The sequence below is a fragment of the Scomber japonicus genome, chromosome 1 (assembly GCF_027409825.1).
Source record: "Scomber japonicus isolate fScoJap1 chromosome 1, fScoJap1.pri, whole genome shotgun sequence".
Taxonomy (NCBI): Eukaryota; Metazoa; Chordata; class Actinopteri; order Scombriformes; family Scombridae; genus Scomber; species Scomber japonicus.
This window is the reverse complement of record NC_070578.1, coordinates 34,527,216-34,544,847: the sequence shown is the minus strand read 5'-3', so window position 1 is coordinate 34,544,847 and position 17,632 is coordinate 34,527,216. Positions and strand designations below refer to the sequence as shown.

General features: G+C 39.2%; 1 protein-coding gene across 1 annotated transcript in view; it reads left to right on the top strand.

The window, feature by feature from the left end:
• Positions 1–17,632, top strand: part of mpped2a (metallophosphoesterase domain containing 2a) — an 83,610-nt gene that overhangs the window by 23,445 nt on the left and 42,533 nt on the right. The window contains exon 3 of the mRNA XM_053317219.1: positions 4,494–4,675. Within this exon, the coding sequence (XP_053173194.1) occupies positions 4,494–4,675 (182 nt within the window). The remainder of the gene's footprint in view (positions 1–4,493; positions 4,676–17,632) is intronic.

Sequence of the window (17,632 nt, the reverse complement as noted above, 5' to 3'; positions counted from 1 at the left end):
GTGTGTGTGCGTGTGCGTGTAGCAGCACACAGACTTATTTACTGCACAAAGTCAATAGTAAATATCATTATCTCTGTAGCTACTTTTTCATTTTGTATTCGATGTGGAGTCCAGGGCTCGCTCAGTTAACTGAGACCCTCGTTCTGCTCCAGTGACTCTCCCGGGTGAAGCAGTGGAGGAGCTTTAACGGAGGGACAGGAACCAATAACTATCAAATATTGACTAGCGATCGCTTGTAGACTTAAAAATCAGATGCTATAAGCTACAGTGTGCAGAGTAGATTCTGTGTTTTGAAAACTGCAAGCATAACGCTACAAGCTATAGAGCACAGACACGCTACACATGGATGATTACAGACTAATGAGATTACAAATCCGCTCTACAAGCCATGCACCAATTGATTGGGAGCTGATCAGTAATGGCAAATACTCATTAAAAATGGCTGAATCGTGTGGTCTTAAAATCCACAGATAAGAATTTTTTTAGATAGCAAAACTTGAAGGCTCTGTTCAGTCTTAAGTGTAAAGCAGCAGAGTCACATTTTGAGCAGTTTGAGTTTGAGTTCATTCATTCAAGCAGAAATAACAGCTGACTCCTCCAGATGCTGCAAAGGACGGAGCTGCTACAAACTGCAGGCTGCAGGTTTACGTGACTATAGGCCAGCGATCACAGATGGTGACTACAAAATAATGGCTAGACAACAGACCGTCAGTCAGCGTGTCCCAAAACCAGAAGACATACTAATTATAATAAGCAGGTCTTGAATGTCTGTGTAGAGCTGCAACGATTATTTTCATTATCGATGAATCTCTTCCTTACTATGGTGGAAAATCATGTCAGAAAATGTTGAAAAATGTCAATCGCTGTTTCACTAAAGCACAAAGTGACATCTTCAGCTGTAAAAGATATTCAGTTTTCAGTCATAGGAGACAAAAGAAAAGCAGAGAATCAGAGAAATTTGACTTTTTCTCTTTAACAAAATGACTCAAAATGATAAATCAGTTTAATCAAATCTCAGTGTTCAAGTGTTTGTGTGATAAATAAAGTGCTTTTACCTTTATAAACCAGTTTAAGCCAAAGAATTGCTGATTCACTTTCTTGTCGATTGACGAACAGATTTAGTTTACACTGTAAAAACGGACTATATTAAGTATAATTTTGGAAAACAGAAATAAATATCAAATCATTTTCAAACATTATGCTGACTTTGTGAAGAAGTAGCGACATTTGATAGATGCAGTTTAATATCTGATGTTGCCTTTATTGCATCATTTCCTGTTTATTTTCTTTTAGTATACCAACTAATAAAACAGAATATAGTATTTTATTTTCTGCGTTGTTCCAGCTGACATACAACCACAGAAGCAGATGGATATATATAAAATCTTTGTGGACAATGTTGTAAATCAAGAGGACGAATTAGATCTATGTGATTTTTGTTCAATGTGATGAAGTACATGAAGTACCATGATTGTATTTAATTCACTGGTTTAGCTCAAAACCAGGCATTCAACTCTGGTTATTTGGTCTATAAATAGTTCTCAATTGAATTTCCATTAAATCTGAATGGACTGACCATGCAGCCTGCAGACTGGTGACCAATTAAAGTATTAACATGAATTCATGAGTGGAGAAACATGATGGGTCCAGATGCTTCTATACAAGGCATGAATGGTGCATGATGAAAATGAGGTGGATGTTAGATATACAGCATTCATGGTCACCAGATCTCAACTCAATTCAATATAACAGAGATTTTGGAGTAGTAGTGAACAGTTTTGATCCCTCTAGTAGAAGTTTAACCTTTGTGTCATCCTCCTGGGTTGAATTGACCCCATCTGTTTGGACTGTTCCTTCTTTCCTCCCTTCTTTCCTTCTTTCCTTCCTTCTTCCTTCCTTCTTCCTCCCTCCCTTCCTTCCTTCTTTCCTTCCTCCTGTCCTTCCTTCCGTACTTTTTCCTCCCTCCTTTCCTTATTTTTTCCTTCCTCCTTTCCTTCCTTCCTTCCTTCATCCTTTCCTTTCTTCTTTCCTTCCTTCCTCCCTCCCTCCTACCTTCCTTCCTTCTTTCCTTCCCTCCCCCCTACCTTCCCTCTTTCCTTCCTTCCTTCCTTTCTTCCTTCCTTCCTCCCTCCCTTCCTTCCTTCCTTCTTCCTCCCTTCCTTCCTCCTTCCTTCCTTACTTTTCCTCCTTTCCTCCCTTCCTCTTTTCCTTCCTTCTTTCCTTGCTTCTTCCTCCCTCCCTTTCTTCCTCATTTCCTTCCTTCCTTTCCTTCCTTCCTTCCTTTCCTTCCTTCTTCCTTTCTTCCTCATTTCCTTCCTTCCTTTCCTTCCTCCCTTCCTTCCTTCCTTCCTCCTTTCCTTCCTACCTTCCTCCTTTCCTTCCCTCTTTCTCCCTTCCTCCCTTCTTTCCTTGACTCCTTGACAACAGGAGTGTTAAGAGACTTCAAGGAGCATCAAACCTGCTCTGAATGCTTCTCATGGATTAAAACACTTAATATATTGAAGGTTTTCTCCATATCATCCCACCCACTCCCTCCTACTACTACTACTACTACTACTACACACTGACCACACACCACGACTACTACAGATGGTGGCTGGACTTCGGGCAGCGGCTACAACAGGCTGCACATGTTGGCTTACACACTTACAGACGGTGGCCAGCTTGTCTTCTGTCGTCCTACCATTAACGTGACCTCGGCAAGATGACATCTTTCACAAACACAGAACTAAACAACAGATCCCAGGCAATATTCTGCTCAATATGCCACAGAAATAGGAAAACAGGAGGGGAGAAATTGCCTCTCAAATGCGACGTCGCCTCCCTCCCCAATAAGATTTTTCTTTTGTGCATAGGTGCCTATTTTCTCTGTCTCGGTTAATGACGTCTTCTCCCAGTGTTGAAACCTTTTTTGGATTTTTTTTTTCCGTCTGCCTCTTGTTTCTGTTTCCGCACCATGTTTGTGCACACATGCGAGTTAACTGGTGTGTGTGTGTGTATATGGGAGTGTGTGTGTGTGTGTGTGTGTGTGTGTGTGTGTGTGTTCTTGTCAGGTTGGAGATTGCGGTGTTGATTATGTGTCTGATGTTGTCGACAGAGTGACATCCCTTCTAATGAAATAATGGTCTAGTGGCAGAGTGTTGGAGGATTGCACATTGTAGACTTCAATTACAGACAAGATGATTTTTCTTTTCTTTTTTTCTCTCTTTTTTTTGTCCTCTTTTCCCTTTTCAGTCAGAAAAAAAGTACAGGTTTTTCTTCCCTTTTTAACAGACGTGCTTACATTGAACAAAAAGGCTGAATAAAAGGCTTTTTTTTTTTCTCCCGCAGCCAGACTTGGGTCTAAGTGTTTTTTTTTTTTCTTTAGATAATGGATAGAAAGGACATGGCATGCCTTAATTCACCATCTCTTTAGCCAAGCTGATGCCACAAAAACAGCCATTGCCCTCCTTGTGTGCACAACTCAACCCGAGCGCTGGTTGTTTTCCCAACCAGAGCTACACATATTTCACTGCTGTAATGCCTCTCTCTTTTTTTTTTTTTTTTTTTCTTTTGAGATGCTTTTTGCTCTGCTGCATGTATTATTCTGTAGACCATGTAATTTATTTTGCACAACAAATGATCTATTTAAGGTTCCAGTGTTCAGCTGTGCCCCTTCTGTTATCTAGTATGAAATTAGCATACACCCCCCCCCCCCCTACACCCACCCCCCCAAAAAAACATGCCTCTGTTTGAATGCACCTTTTTTTTTATATATCACAAAAAGGAAAAAAGGGCACATTCTTTGAACTGAAGCTTTTTATTACAGAGGAATGATGTTCACAATTATAAAAAATGGCAAAATAAAAGCAGGGTTATACATCAGTGATAATGAGTGGAAAATTCAACTGTTGGAAAAATGATTTAGAGTTTGGCCTTGTAGGTGAAAACATGGCAACACATGTGTGATTTTTTTTTGAGGGCGTGATTTTTAACTTGTCAGAAACTGGAGAGAGATTATGAGAAAGTAACCGCTGAGGTGATGGAGGTTTTATTTAGAGACAGCAGTAAGACGTCTGTAGAAAACCTCAGCTGAACCAATTGTTTTCAAATACCGCCTTGTTTATGGGTTCAATAAGGAAATATACTCTATACTTTTACATGAGTCACTGAACACTGTTGTTTCCAGTTTCAGTATCATTTTCTCATTTGAAGTGTGTGTGTGTGGTTGTGTCACATTCTTGAGCGTTCCTCAAAGATAACGGCAAGTTTGGAGTATTTCCTGCCATTGTTTCTTGTTGTTTCAGGTGATTGACAGATTGCAGTGTAATATAACGTAGCACTGATATGAAACAGTTAATTCAACACAATAAAAACGGGTAAAACATTGATCATCTTGCTCTGTTGAAGCTGTTGTTCCTTCTATACAAAAGAAAATGTCCATCAGCTTCTCATCATCCACTTCCCTTCCTTAACAGCTCTCTCTCTCTCTCTCTGTCTCTGTGTGTTTTCAGGGTGGACCCCATTCCCTACGACACTCCCAAGCCAGCAGGACACACCAGGTTTGTGTGTGTGTCGGACACACACTCGCGTACAGATGGCATCCAGATGCCTTACGGCGACGTGCTGCTGCACATGGGCGACTTCACCGAGCTGGGCCTGCCCTCCGAAGTTAAGAAGTTCAACGACTGGCTAGGTACTAAGCTGCTTAACACACATTCATCAGCATGCTGCTTTCACATTCACACACACACACACACACGCGCTGCTGACATACACAGGTTTTCGTGTGTGTGTGTGTGTGTGTGTGTGTGTGGAGGGTGGCGTGGTGGGAGGGGGGAGGGGCTAAGGCACGAAACATGTTGCACGCATAACCAGTAACTGGACCACACAATGACCCCCTCTACCGCTGCTCCAATTGACCCCACAACTGCTGTGCTAAAGTGTCCAATTTAACCCCACTGACCTAACACCCTGGCTCAGTTAACCTTTGACCCCTCCCTCTGGCCCCATGCTGCGGGTGGGAGCTTTGGGCTGTGTGTGCATGCGTGCGTGTTTGTGTGGTTTCAACCCCACCAATCAGAGTTTCATCTCCGGACCCTCCAGACGCCAGTTTAGAGCAACTCTGAAACCTTTCTGTCTCTCTAATGTAGTCATGTTTCACACACTTTGAAACACACACACACACACCACACACACACACACACACACACACACACACACACACACACACACACACACTGTCTGACAGTCCCACTCACCAAGTGCATAAATCAAGCGCCACCCACATCACTGGTGTGTATTTTTTTAACACATTTAAATTCCTCTGTGTGTGTTTAATCTTTTTTTTTTCTTTTCCTTTGCTTTTTGATCGGGGGGGAAAGTGAACCAGGTGACTCAGAACAACCGAAACAAGGAGCACAGTGTTTGAAAGTTTGTTTAGATTGAACTTTAAGTATAATGTAGAGGCGGTATGATTGCATTTAAAGTAAAATGAAAAAGAATTTAACTCTGGATGGCACAAATTGGTGGTGACGTCTCTACATGGGTTGAAAAATACTTAAACTTTTCTGGCTTATTTTTGAACTTATTTACGACTCCCAATTCGTGAACTCGCGCAGACGAGAGGAAACCGAGAGACAGTCGGAGGAAATGATCAAAGAAGTGGAGTTCCTGTTGAATTGTGAGATCAATCAGCATCTGGGACTGTCACAAACACTCAACAGACACACAACACACCGCAGAGCCGTGAAAAACAAGCGAGAGGATGAGACTGAGCTGGAACAGGAAGTAGTTTGATGTTGAAAAGGTGTACAGTGAATTGTTTGATGGGATATTTCTTCTGCTGGGAGGAGAGGATCATATTTCTAGCAAGACTGTGTCTAATTTAAGCATCATGAAAACAGAGTTAATTCTCTTATTAGTCTGACGAGTGAATAATTGAGAGAAAAATGCCAGAAGTGTAAAAGAAAACTGAGTTCGATGTGTTTTTAATGTTTCAGACTCTGACCCCTCACTCTTAAAGTGGTACTCCTCTTTAAAAAAAAAAATCTGTGTTTTGAATATCAAACACTCGCCCCCCGTAGAGTTGAAAGGTTGCAGTCAAAGATTTGCTTCCCCAAAGACGACAGTGGCTGCAGTCAGAGTCAGCGAGGCTCCACTGTGGACGACGCTGACCCAGCTGGAAAAAGTATCCAAAACGAATACAGAAACTTCTCAAATCACTCCTGAACCCTAGTCTGCTTCTCTGCTTCTCGACTCTCCATCAGCTCGCTCTGTATGTTAAACAGTGTTAGGCAAGTTACTTGAAATTTCCAATTAAGTACAGATTACATATGACTGATTAGGGCCCGACCGATACTGGGATTTTGGGGGCGATGCCAATACCGATATTAGAGAATAAAAAAAATTCAGATTCCAATATATTGTGTTCTGGCAGGATTTTATATAAAGAAGCACAAAGTTCGTTGTCTTTCTGAGAGTTTATTCAGTCGTCTGCAGATACAACACATTATCTTGTGAAAGGATGACCTTGTTCTACCATCAGAATAATATAAGCACAATAGTCACGTCATAATGTGTGTACAATCAGGACAATGGTTAGTCAGTAGATTATAACATACATGATGTTCACTCAATGTTCAATGATGTTCACTCAATCAGCATTTCATGTAACATAAGTGGTGTCATGGTCAGAGAAGATGAATAATAAGAGTCCCATTACAATCGGCCGATAATATATATATATATATATATATATATATAGAGAGAGAGAGAGAGAATATGTTTATAAAGCCTGTATTAGACAGTGAACGGTAAACTTCACTGGGAATTTAATTTAATGATTATTTTAAACTTGAATTAAGAAAAAAGGATCAAATATACTTAAAATGCTGCCTATATAACGTAAAATAAAATAAAAAAAGTCGGTGTATGTTGGACAACATATATGCCAATATCGGCCAATAATATCAGCTGACTGATGTATCGGTCTGGCTCTATAACTCATTGTAAAAGTGATTACTTATCAATCAGCAACGTGTTATATTACTCTTTATGTTACTTTCCTCTCTCGGCCCGTCAAAGCCTTTAAACAACTCAGAGTCCTTCACACGCTGCATCTTTTCTAAAAAGAAGTTTGTGGTTTGACAAGTAGGCAGGAAAGAATTTGGAAGGATTTACTCATCAACCACTAGCTAGCGTTAGCATAGCGTGCCTGCACGCGGCGCTGCAGACGTCCCAACCTCGGCTGCATGATTCACTCATCCTTCAATTCTGAACTTTAATCAACGTCATGTGACTCATGAGTGTGGGCATACCTGTGGCTAACGTTAGCAAACTGGTTAAGCTATAACACAACTTTGGAATAACCACAAGTCTCATTTCTCTTCATCTAGAGCCGTCAGTCAGCTAATTTGAATGGAAAAGAAGAAGATGTTTAAAATTGTTATTCCTGCAGCTAATACAACAAGTGTTTGTGTGTGTGTGTGTGTGTGTGCGTGTGCGTGTGCGTGTGTGTGTGTGTGTGTGTGTGTGGAGAGAGGATTAAATCAAATCCATAATCCTGAAAATTCAACTTTTGATTTTAAAAGGTCAAAGATTTAAGTTTTTAAACTACATTTTCTAAAAGTGAAAAGTTTAAGATTTAAAAGTCTTGAGAGTCACAGTTATGTTCTTCACTTTGCCAATTTGACTCTTTAAAGTGCTGCCAGGTGCTGCGCCCATAATTCCCATCAAACACTCTATAAACACACACACAAAGGTTCAACACACACACACACACACACACATATATGCAGACACGTGTCCCGTTTCTTCCACCTCTCTGCCATTACAGCACGTGGCACCATGCAGAGGACACACTGGTCAGCTTTTCTATCCGACTGCTCTATCCATCAACACAGACACTTACATTGTGTGTGTGTGTCTGTGTGTGTGTGTGTGTGTGTGTGTGTGTGTTCTTTGTTAAGCTAGGGGAGAGAACAGTGATATTGGCCATAATGGGGAATCAATGCAGAGCGAAGTGGAAAATGACCCCTTGTAGTCAGGAGCGCGATGACCGTTAATGTGGCATTGTGGCCCCTCCGTATCCGTAGAGATGCACACCTGGTACTCACACTGAGGGGCGAGGAGAGCAGAAAATGATTAATCAATCAATCAATCAATCAATCAATCAGTCTTTATTTGCACTTTTCATAAACCGTAATGTAACATAAAGTGCTTTACATAGTAAAAAAACAAAAAACAAGCAAGAAACAAATAATGACTCAATAAAAAAAACACAAGAACTGAGGAAATGCTATCATAACTCTCATGAATCCGCAATGAGGAAACGCCAAAGGTAGGATAAAAATGTTTTTAAAAAATCATAAGAAAAGAAAGCAGTGGAACATGAAGGAGAAGTAAATGGGGTCACTTGTTGAGAAAAGGGGGATGGGAGGTTGTAATATATGAATTTATAATGTATTGAGAAAAATAAGCCTTTTATTATCAGAATTAAGCTGTAATTTCAGATTCTCATAAGAAAGTCATAATAGGAGAATAGCAGAAATGGTAATGAGTCATAATTAAGAAGCAGCAGCACAGTGTCCCAATATCCTTGTATTGGTCAAATCCTAATAGAGATGATATTTCTACAGCTTCTATCTCCTGACTTTTGACTGGTCTTGAAAACACAAAGTATCGTCTTGTGAACTGTAAAAGTTGGTATTTCTAAAGTTTTGGAGGCTTTTTAAGATGCTGAAAACATTTTAATCGTGTCGTTGTTGTTTGCGGCGTCTGAAGGACAGACGGCTGTCTGCAGTCTGAAGGCGGAGGAAGTGGAGGCCGTTTTGTGTCGTGTAGCTTTTTTACAGCGCCGGTCTGAGCCTTACATTCAGAACGGACTCTGATGAAGGAGACGCAGGTAAATGTGAAAGGCTTAATATCTTCTCCAAGGCTGGTTTTTTGTCCCTGTTGATGTAGGCAGAGAAAAGAGACATGCAAAAGAAGTTGAAAGAAGGCAGGAAATGATTCAAGTCTCAAGTAAGAAAAGAAAAAAAGAGTTTTGATAAATACAAAACTGTGTGTAGCATACATACACAATATACTGTACATACATAGATACACACTATACATACATACACTACATACATACATACTATACAATACAGACAGACAAACATACAGTAATATACATACACTACATTCATGCATAAACTACATACATACTATATAACATACAGACAGACTTCTATACAGTAACATACATAAATACATACTGTACATACATACTATACATACTATTATATATATATATATAATAGGGCTGGGCCGAAATGCTTTTGTGCCGATTCGATTCTCTAACGGTTTTTGGGTCCCGATTCGATTTAAATTGCGATTCTGATTAAACAAGTATTGTGATTCGATTGCTAAGTATTGCTATTTTATATTTCAATTATTGTGATTTTCTTTCCTCAAACAAGAACAGGTTGACCCAAACACTTGAATAATACATCATAAATCATATTTACCAAAAACAATACACACATCACATCAGTTTGTGAGATTTATTTTTAAAACTGTGCACCTGCCCTCACAAAAAACATTCTTATCCGCCAACATCTTATCAAAAAAAATAAATAAATGAAAATCACCAGAAAAAAATCGCGATTAATATAAAAATCGAAGCCCTACTATATACTAAACATACATACTGTATATCGGACATACTTACATACTACACATACTGTACATACACATTATACATTATAATCATAGTAAACTGCTGCTGTGTCCCGTCTATATAACACTCTCATTAAACATCATTTAGGTAGTTTAGAGCACTATAACATCTTAAGGTGCTGGTAAAGCTTAACAAATGCATCACAAAATACAAAACAGCTAAATATGATAAATAACTCAATCAGCTGAACCTACTGAAAATAAACAACAGATTTTTAGTTTCATTTTCTTCTCAGATTATTTGCTGATAATCAGAAGCAGGACTCTGTATTTACTAGAATATAGAAGAACTGGGATTGCAGTCAGAGTTTAATCGGAGGAGGTTTTTTTTTTTTACTGCAAATCTAAAACATCTGTTAAAAAAAACCCCCCAGTACTGTGTTTATGCTCGTCTGCGTGCTCCTCTCAGCCTCAGGAGGAGGCAGTGGCTTGTCCGGGCCATCGACTACTGTTTGGCCTGTTGGACGAGATCATCGGAGATCGATACGGAGGAACGAGCTTTCCCTGACCCAGCCTGTCTGATGGTAGAGCGCTGACTCTGATCTGCTGCTGCTCCCAAAGGCCTCTGGAGCTGCTCCGTGTGTGTGTGTGTGTGTGTATGAGTGTGTGTGTGTGTGTAACAGGAGATGATAATATGTGTTTAAGAATGAGAGCTGATAGTTGGTGGTTTTTACCCACTTCCTGTTTTTACATCGCGGTAGATGTTATGAGTAAACAGTCGTAGTGTAGCTGAGAGTTTTTCTTTGGATTGACGGGTGAGATTTAAAATAATCCCTCTCAACAGATGCAAATATAGAAGTAGACTCTTGTCTTCTCTCTTGTCTTTTTACTGTTTTCTTACAACAATGCTGCCTCTCATCAAATATCTCCAACTTAAGAAATCATAAACCTGTAAACATCCTCCTTCACCTGAGCTGCTGGAGGCTCCATTTAGCAGCTAAAGAAGCCGCTAATTCCTCCGCCCGTGTTTCACCAGCTGGTTGTTAACTTCGCTGACGGGCAGGTAGGAGCGGCGTCACTTTAAATAGCTGCCAGCTGCAGCACACAAAAAGAGTGGAGAGACTGAAGTGAAAAAGAGGAAAGCTTTGTATGCTGTGAAACCAAAACCAGAAGATGCTAAAACGCTCTGTGTGGAACTGAGAGAAGATGAGTTTCTGTTGCATTTCTTACTTTTACTTTTGCATTATCTATACAGTTTTCTTTTGATCCAATAAAACTATAATATAATGCAGATTTACTGAAATAGACCAATGTAGAAAACAGTGGAAGAAGAATAAACTCACAGAAAGGCGATCACTAAATATTGAGCTTATTGAAATGATGTGTTTGTAGTTTGTGGTGACTAAAGCTGGGTATCGGTACTCAATATCTTTAAAAGGTATCAACTGAAATGAATCGATACTAAGCAGCATGGAAACATCTCCCGTCAAACGATACCTGTCCTGCAATCGATCCTTTTTGCACCCAGAGATACAAAATATGACTATTATTCACAGCCAATCAACACAAGCCCCAGGAAGAGTAGCTGTTGCCTGGGTAACAGCTAATGGGGATCCAAATAAACTAAACTAAACTAAACAAGCGTTCTTTAATGAATAAATATTTAATAATATGAAGACTTTCAACATGTATTTGTGTGAAAATCAAATCACATAGATGTGGTTTTATGCAATCTAATGCTTCTATTCATATCGAATGAAGTATCAATTGGTATGGGTATCACTTTTAGGGTACATGGATTGGTGCTGGTATTGTTATTATTTAAAATGATACCCAGCCCTACTTGTGAGTGACACCTTTCACATTGTCTATACAGTTTCCTTTTGATCTATTGTTAATATAAAACTATAATTTAGTGCAGCTTTACGTAAAATGGGGGGGGGGGGGGGGGGGGACTGTTAATGAGTTCATGAGTATAGTTGAATCGATCCTTAAAAAGAATAAGTTTATAGACAAACCATCACTAAATGTTAGGTTGGGTTTGCAGTGAAGTTAAATCAGATTATAATGTGTTACTGAGCAAGTTTCAGATAAACAAACAATAATTATCTGAGACATTATGGCTCCGTGACGTCTCTCTACGTCTCTCTATGCGATATAGGACTCGCACTTCTTCGAGTTGTTGCTAGGTGATAACACTGGAGGCAGTGGAGGATGTCGAAAACATCAGTCCATGGACAGAGGACCAAACCATATTCTTAATCTTTGGGGAGATGGCTCGGTTCAAGCGAAGCTCGAGGGTTTGTTTTTGCTGTCGCTGTCTCAATTGTATGACATCACACAAAACACGCTAGATGATGCCTCCGCTATGGCAACTTTACCACGGCAACCTGTCAGATTGGTCATTAATGTGGCCCAGTCTGAACAGAGCCAAATCCGATTTGCTAAAAACAGTGTGGACAGTCAGGCCTAAAAATCAGATTTCTGCAGTGTGAACGCAGCCTATGACATTTTATTTGTTATGGATTTTTTTTTTTTTTACTTTTCTTTGCAAGTTTAAAGAGTTAAACCACCAAAACTTAATTTCAGATCTATATATTTTCCTTAGATCCACCTCTTTTACCACCATCTTTCTTTTTCCAACATAATGTAAACATCAAGTGTCTGTATGTTTTTACAAGCACTCACACCCACAGCTTCTTCTGCTAATTGGAAAACGTGTTAATTTGGCTCCACCAGTATTTCCTCAAGTATTAATTTGTGGAGACAGGGAGACGAGATGAGGGAATGACAATTTAATTTTCTTATACAGTCATCTCTTTAATTTACGTGATGTCATGTAGAATATGATTTTACATTCATCTCTTGTTCCAGAGTGTATTTTTAGTGTCTCGCTGTGTGGAAAGAAAGAAAAAAACACACCTCCATACTGAATGAAATGTTTCTTTTAATCTTAACACTAATTCAAATCTGCCTTCTCGACATAACACGCCTCCACACACACACACACACACACACACACACACAGTTCATCTTCTCCACGTAGGATTGTTTTTATCTCTCTTTCATACCCCAGTTAGCGGGGAGGGAAGAGTTAAAAACATATATAAATCTAGGTGTACCTCTCCACATTCCCTCTGTAAGATGTATCACGGTGGCAATAAAAAGCAGTAGAAAATTCCCAGTAGAGTAATGGAGATGGAGTTGTTTGATGGTAATTATGTTTTCCCCACCTTTTCCCCGCCTGGTGGTGGTTGTGGAGAGAAAGATTCGCTTTGGGTAACGTGTGTGTGTGTGTGTGTGTGTGTGTGTGTAAATGGATGCATGATCCAGTTAGAGTGCTGGGGGACTGAGAGACGGCGCTCTCATATAAGGTTAGACTGGAATTTATGATCCTGAGATGCGACAAGAGCTAATTTAGAGCAGCGGGAATGAAACCTATAGACCGGGGGAACCATGATTCTTTCATTTTCAGTATTAGGGAACACTCATTCTCACACACACACAAACGCACACACTTTATATGGCGGTGGTGGATTTATTTTATTTATCTGTATTGAGCCTGCACATCTTGACAATTTTTTTTATTCTAGTGTATTTTAAATTCTATTAGTTTTATTTCCAATTAAGAACTTAATCAGTGTAGAATTGGGCAGTGCACTCACATCTCTTCTTTCACTTACCAGTCAAAATCATTTAAAGTTTTATTTAGTTCTTTATTCAGCATTGTTAATAATTTACCTTCTTTGCATACAGTATAAACTTTGCCATTACTTAGCCAGAGAGCTCTATAGAGTAGAGGAATAAGCACCATACGCTTATAGGAGAAGCTATCAGCTCACCTCTGTTGGCCTTTTGCTATCTTGTTAGACTAATCCAGTGCATCTCATTATAAACCTGCGCATTAAGATAGTGTAGTGTCTGGAAATGACGTCACATTTGGTGAAAGTTCTCCATAAGAAATGCATCAATATAATCCTGTAAAATCTGCTACATGCTAATCAAAAAAATATGTCATGTACAAGTAGATCTCTAAACTTTCAGATTTCAATTACGTGTCCCACTTTAATCTTTTCACCTGCAGATCACTAAAACTAAATGACGGAGCTATTTTATCATCATGTACTCAAATATCAGCCCTTTCACGCATAGTGGTCACTTCAGTGGACAGCTATTTAACATGGACCCCAGGAAGAGTAGCTGTTGCCTAGGTAACAGCTAATGGGGATCCAAATAAACTAAACTAAACTATTCAAAAAGCTGTTGTTTGATATATTCATGGATTTTGATGGCTTAGTTGCACTTCAGGCACCACAATGGACACTAATGTATCATCCCATACACTACCACTTCAAAAAGTTAATGTTAGTGTTCAATGTTTTCATGTCTAAAGAGAAATAAAAACAAAAATCCTGACTGAGGTTATCATAATTCATGCATGAAAGGGTTAAACTAAAGCAAACTTCCTCCATGAAGTCACTACATTTAGATATATCTCTGCGCTTAATGTTCTATATAAAGCTAAACACTCTGTTATAGGTTTAATTTTATCACAATGCAAGAAGTAATGGATTGTAAATGTGTGGATTTCTAATCATAATCTAGCATATTCTGATGAGCAATGCACGACTTAAGTACTACCCAGCACTGCACATTCATCATAAAAAGGTCAGACTGTGGTACAATTGTTTTTTGTTTTGTGTTTTTTCTTGTCTTTTTTTTTTTTTTGCCCAAAGTTGATGTCAAAACCAATTTCAGACTAGTGTTTTGAGACTGAATAACATCCACGTTCACACACAGACTTCCTTCATCTCTAAGAAAGCAAGTGATTGCTGACTGTGATCAATCCGAACATCTGTGCTTTCAGTCAATGAAACTGTGTTCAGCTGGTAGCCGCGGGGAAGTGTTTACAGCGGGGGGGCCGCATTCTCAGCAACTACAACAACAAAACAAAAAAAAAGAAAGAAAGAAAATCCCCAAAACAACACGATACAGTAGCACAGCGCAGAATTGGGTTCATAAAATATTGCAAATCATCATCTTGACAGCACAATGTGAGCCAAATAATATGAAAGAAAGAGTGAAGAATTGTCAGAATAAATTAATTAGCCCACTCATCATGATGCCACACTTTTAAAGGTCTGCTGCAGGATGAAAATAGCCAATTTGAATTTAAGTGTTGTATTCAAATGAGATCTAAACCTTCCCACCACAGCAGATCAACACAGGCTAAATACTATAGCAACGAGGTAATCCAAAGTGATTTACATAAAACATAAAATGCATCAAGACTGAATATGAAAGCAACACATGGCAAAATAGAAAATACCTTTTAAAATATGATTGAAAGTGTTAAACAAAGCAGCATCCCTGGTTTTAATCTGGCCAATCTGATCTGTGCTGCAGCCCCCCACCCAGCCACCCACCCCTCCCTGTTTCCTGTTGGCCTCTATGCCAGTCACTGTATAAACAAAGACAAAAAAGCCCAAAAATAAAGTGTTAAAGAGGAAACAATCGAAAAAAAGCTCATTCTGCTCACCAAAATAAAATTAAAAGAAGAGTATATCTCTGCACAGATTGCTCCTTGTGGACGTTTGCAGGAACCTTAATCGAAAAGTGGAAATTAACCAACCTGCACACTGAACTGACTTTACTGTGACTTTACTTAACGACGCGTTTTCGCCTGCAGCTTCATCAGCAAAATTACACACAACAACACAAGTGGGATTAATACATTCAGGTCACATGACCAACCATCCATCACAATCAACACCAATAATCTACTATACAGAATTATGGATGGGAAGTGAGAATTTGTTCCAGTTTAGATCTGGTTCCTAATTGTCTGAGTTTACCAATTCCTTTTTTTCCTCTTAAATGAAATTAAAGAGAACAGTCTGGACCTGCTCTGTGTGAAAAGTGGCTTGATTTGGAGCTATATAAATAAAGATAAGATTGATTGATTATTGATTGATGCTCAGGACTCATCTGTGAGGGCAGAGCAGCTTCCAAACTATCTAAAATCTACTAAAGTTATCTTCAGCTATCTCGTAGTTCATCAGCGTTTGCAAGCGTTTTGTTTATTTAAAGACAAAATAATTACCCAACTTTTTTCCACACAATTGATCAGGAATCGATAAGGAAATCTATAAAGAATCGCACAGATAAGCAGTATCGATAAAGGCGATCAATAAAATCTTATCAATTCTCATCCGTATAAAAACACACCCCTTTAAAAAAGAATAGTTTTGACCTTTTTAATGTTTTTTGGTATATTTTGTGTAGTAGATTATTGGTGTTGTGTCCTTTTTTTTGATATGTTGACTTTAATATATGATAGTTAGTCATGTGACCTGTATGTATTTATCGTACGTGTGTGTGTGTGTGTGTGTGTGTGTGTGTGTGTGTGTGTGATTTTTGCCAAGCGAAACCCGAGTAAGCTGCGGGCCAAACGCGGTCTAAAGTTCCAGTAATGTCAGTTTCAGTGTGCGGAGGTTCAATTTTCACTTTTCACTTCAGATTCTATCTGTGTTGACAGGAACCAGGAGAGGTGGGGTTGCAACTCGACAGAAAAATAAATCTCACAGCAATGCAAATACCTCGACTGCCTGGGTCATGTTTGCTGCAACTGGAGGGGGGGGGGAGTTAGGGTTGGGGTAGGAGGGGGGGGCTGCTGCAGCACCTCTAGCTATGGTTCAGTTTACGCTACACATAAATCAGCCTGCCGATTAGACTATACAGCACCTACAGAGCAGAGACGGAAAGGAAGGAAGACGGGAACAAGAAAAAAAAAAAGACAGTAGGGGGAAGAAAAGAAATATATATAGAGAGAGGGGAAGGGTGATGAAGGCCAGACCCTCTCGTTGAGTGCTCAATCGGCCGGAATAAAGCAGCGAGTCAGTTTTGTGATGGCGAAAGGGAGCCAGGACAAATCACCCCGACAGTGGAGCGAAAAGGGCACAGCCGAAGTTGAAAGATGAGGGGATGAGAATTGTGATAGATGTTCTTCTTTTTCTATTTAGTTCAGGTTCATGCCTTTTTTCTTTTCTTTTTTTTCGGCTTCTCCCAGCCGCCCACCGTCTGCGAGAGATGGACGGTGGTCTGCTGGGGTCAAGCAGAGCCGTCAGATGTGGTTGTAACCTCTCTGACTGTCTGAATGGAGAGAGTATTTTTTCCTCTCCACTTATCTTTTTTTTCCCCTCTCTCTCTCTCTCTGTCTCACTCTCTCTCTTGCTCTCTCGCTCTCTTTCCACTCCTGGTCCATGCTCAGTGTTAGGTATACATGTACTACTAACATTTTAGAGCTGCACAATGATAATAACACACCAAAATATGCAGCTTGTGAGATGAATGTATTGAGCGCATGAGTCTAGAGCTTGGATATTTGTATATATATGGACCCCTGGAAATGAAAATGTAATACAATCAAAATAATTTACACTTATTTAAGATTTAATATAACACCACTTTGATCTCAACAGTAGTAATACACAGCTTTACACTTTTGTTTATGAAGCAACTCATTTATATTCTGGGTTAAAATCACCTCAAAAGTATAAGCCTGAATTTTTTCTATTACTTAGTTGCACCTTTTTTTATGGAGGGGACTTATTGAAATCTTTTTTTTATGAGAAGTTAACTTTATTAAGTGATGTATTTTTATGTCACAGAAAGGATAAATAAGACCACTCTAACAGGAAGCAGTAAAAAGGACATAGCAAATTGAGACCTTTTTGATTTGTGAGGATCAAACTAGTGTCTATGTTTTTTAATTGGCCTGTTAGCGTTACCCATCTGTGATATAAGGAACTTTCTTTATAGATCACAGTGACTGAAAAAAACACTCTGCATGAGTCGGCGCCTATGTTCGTTTATTTATTCGTTCAAATCTGATCTCAGAATCTTCAGAATTTGTCTTCAAGGTAGTATTATTAAAAAATCAGAGTTAATTGGAGAGTTTTAGAACTGTTTTATGGTTTTAATGGTTTCA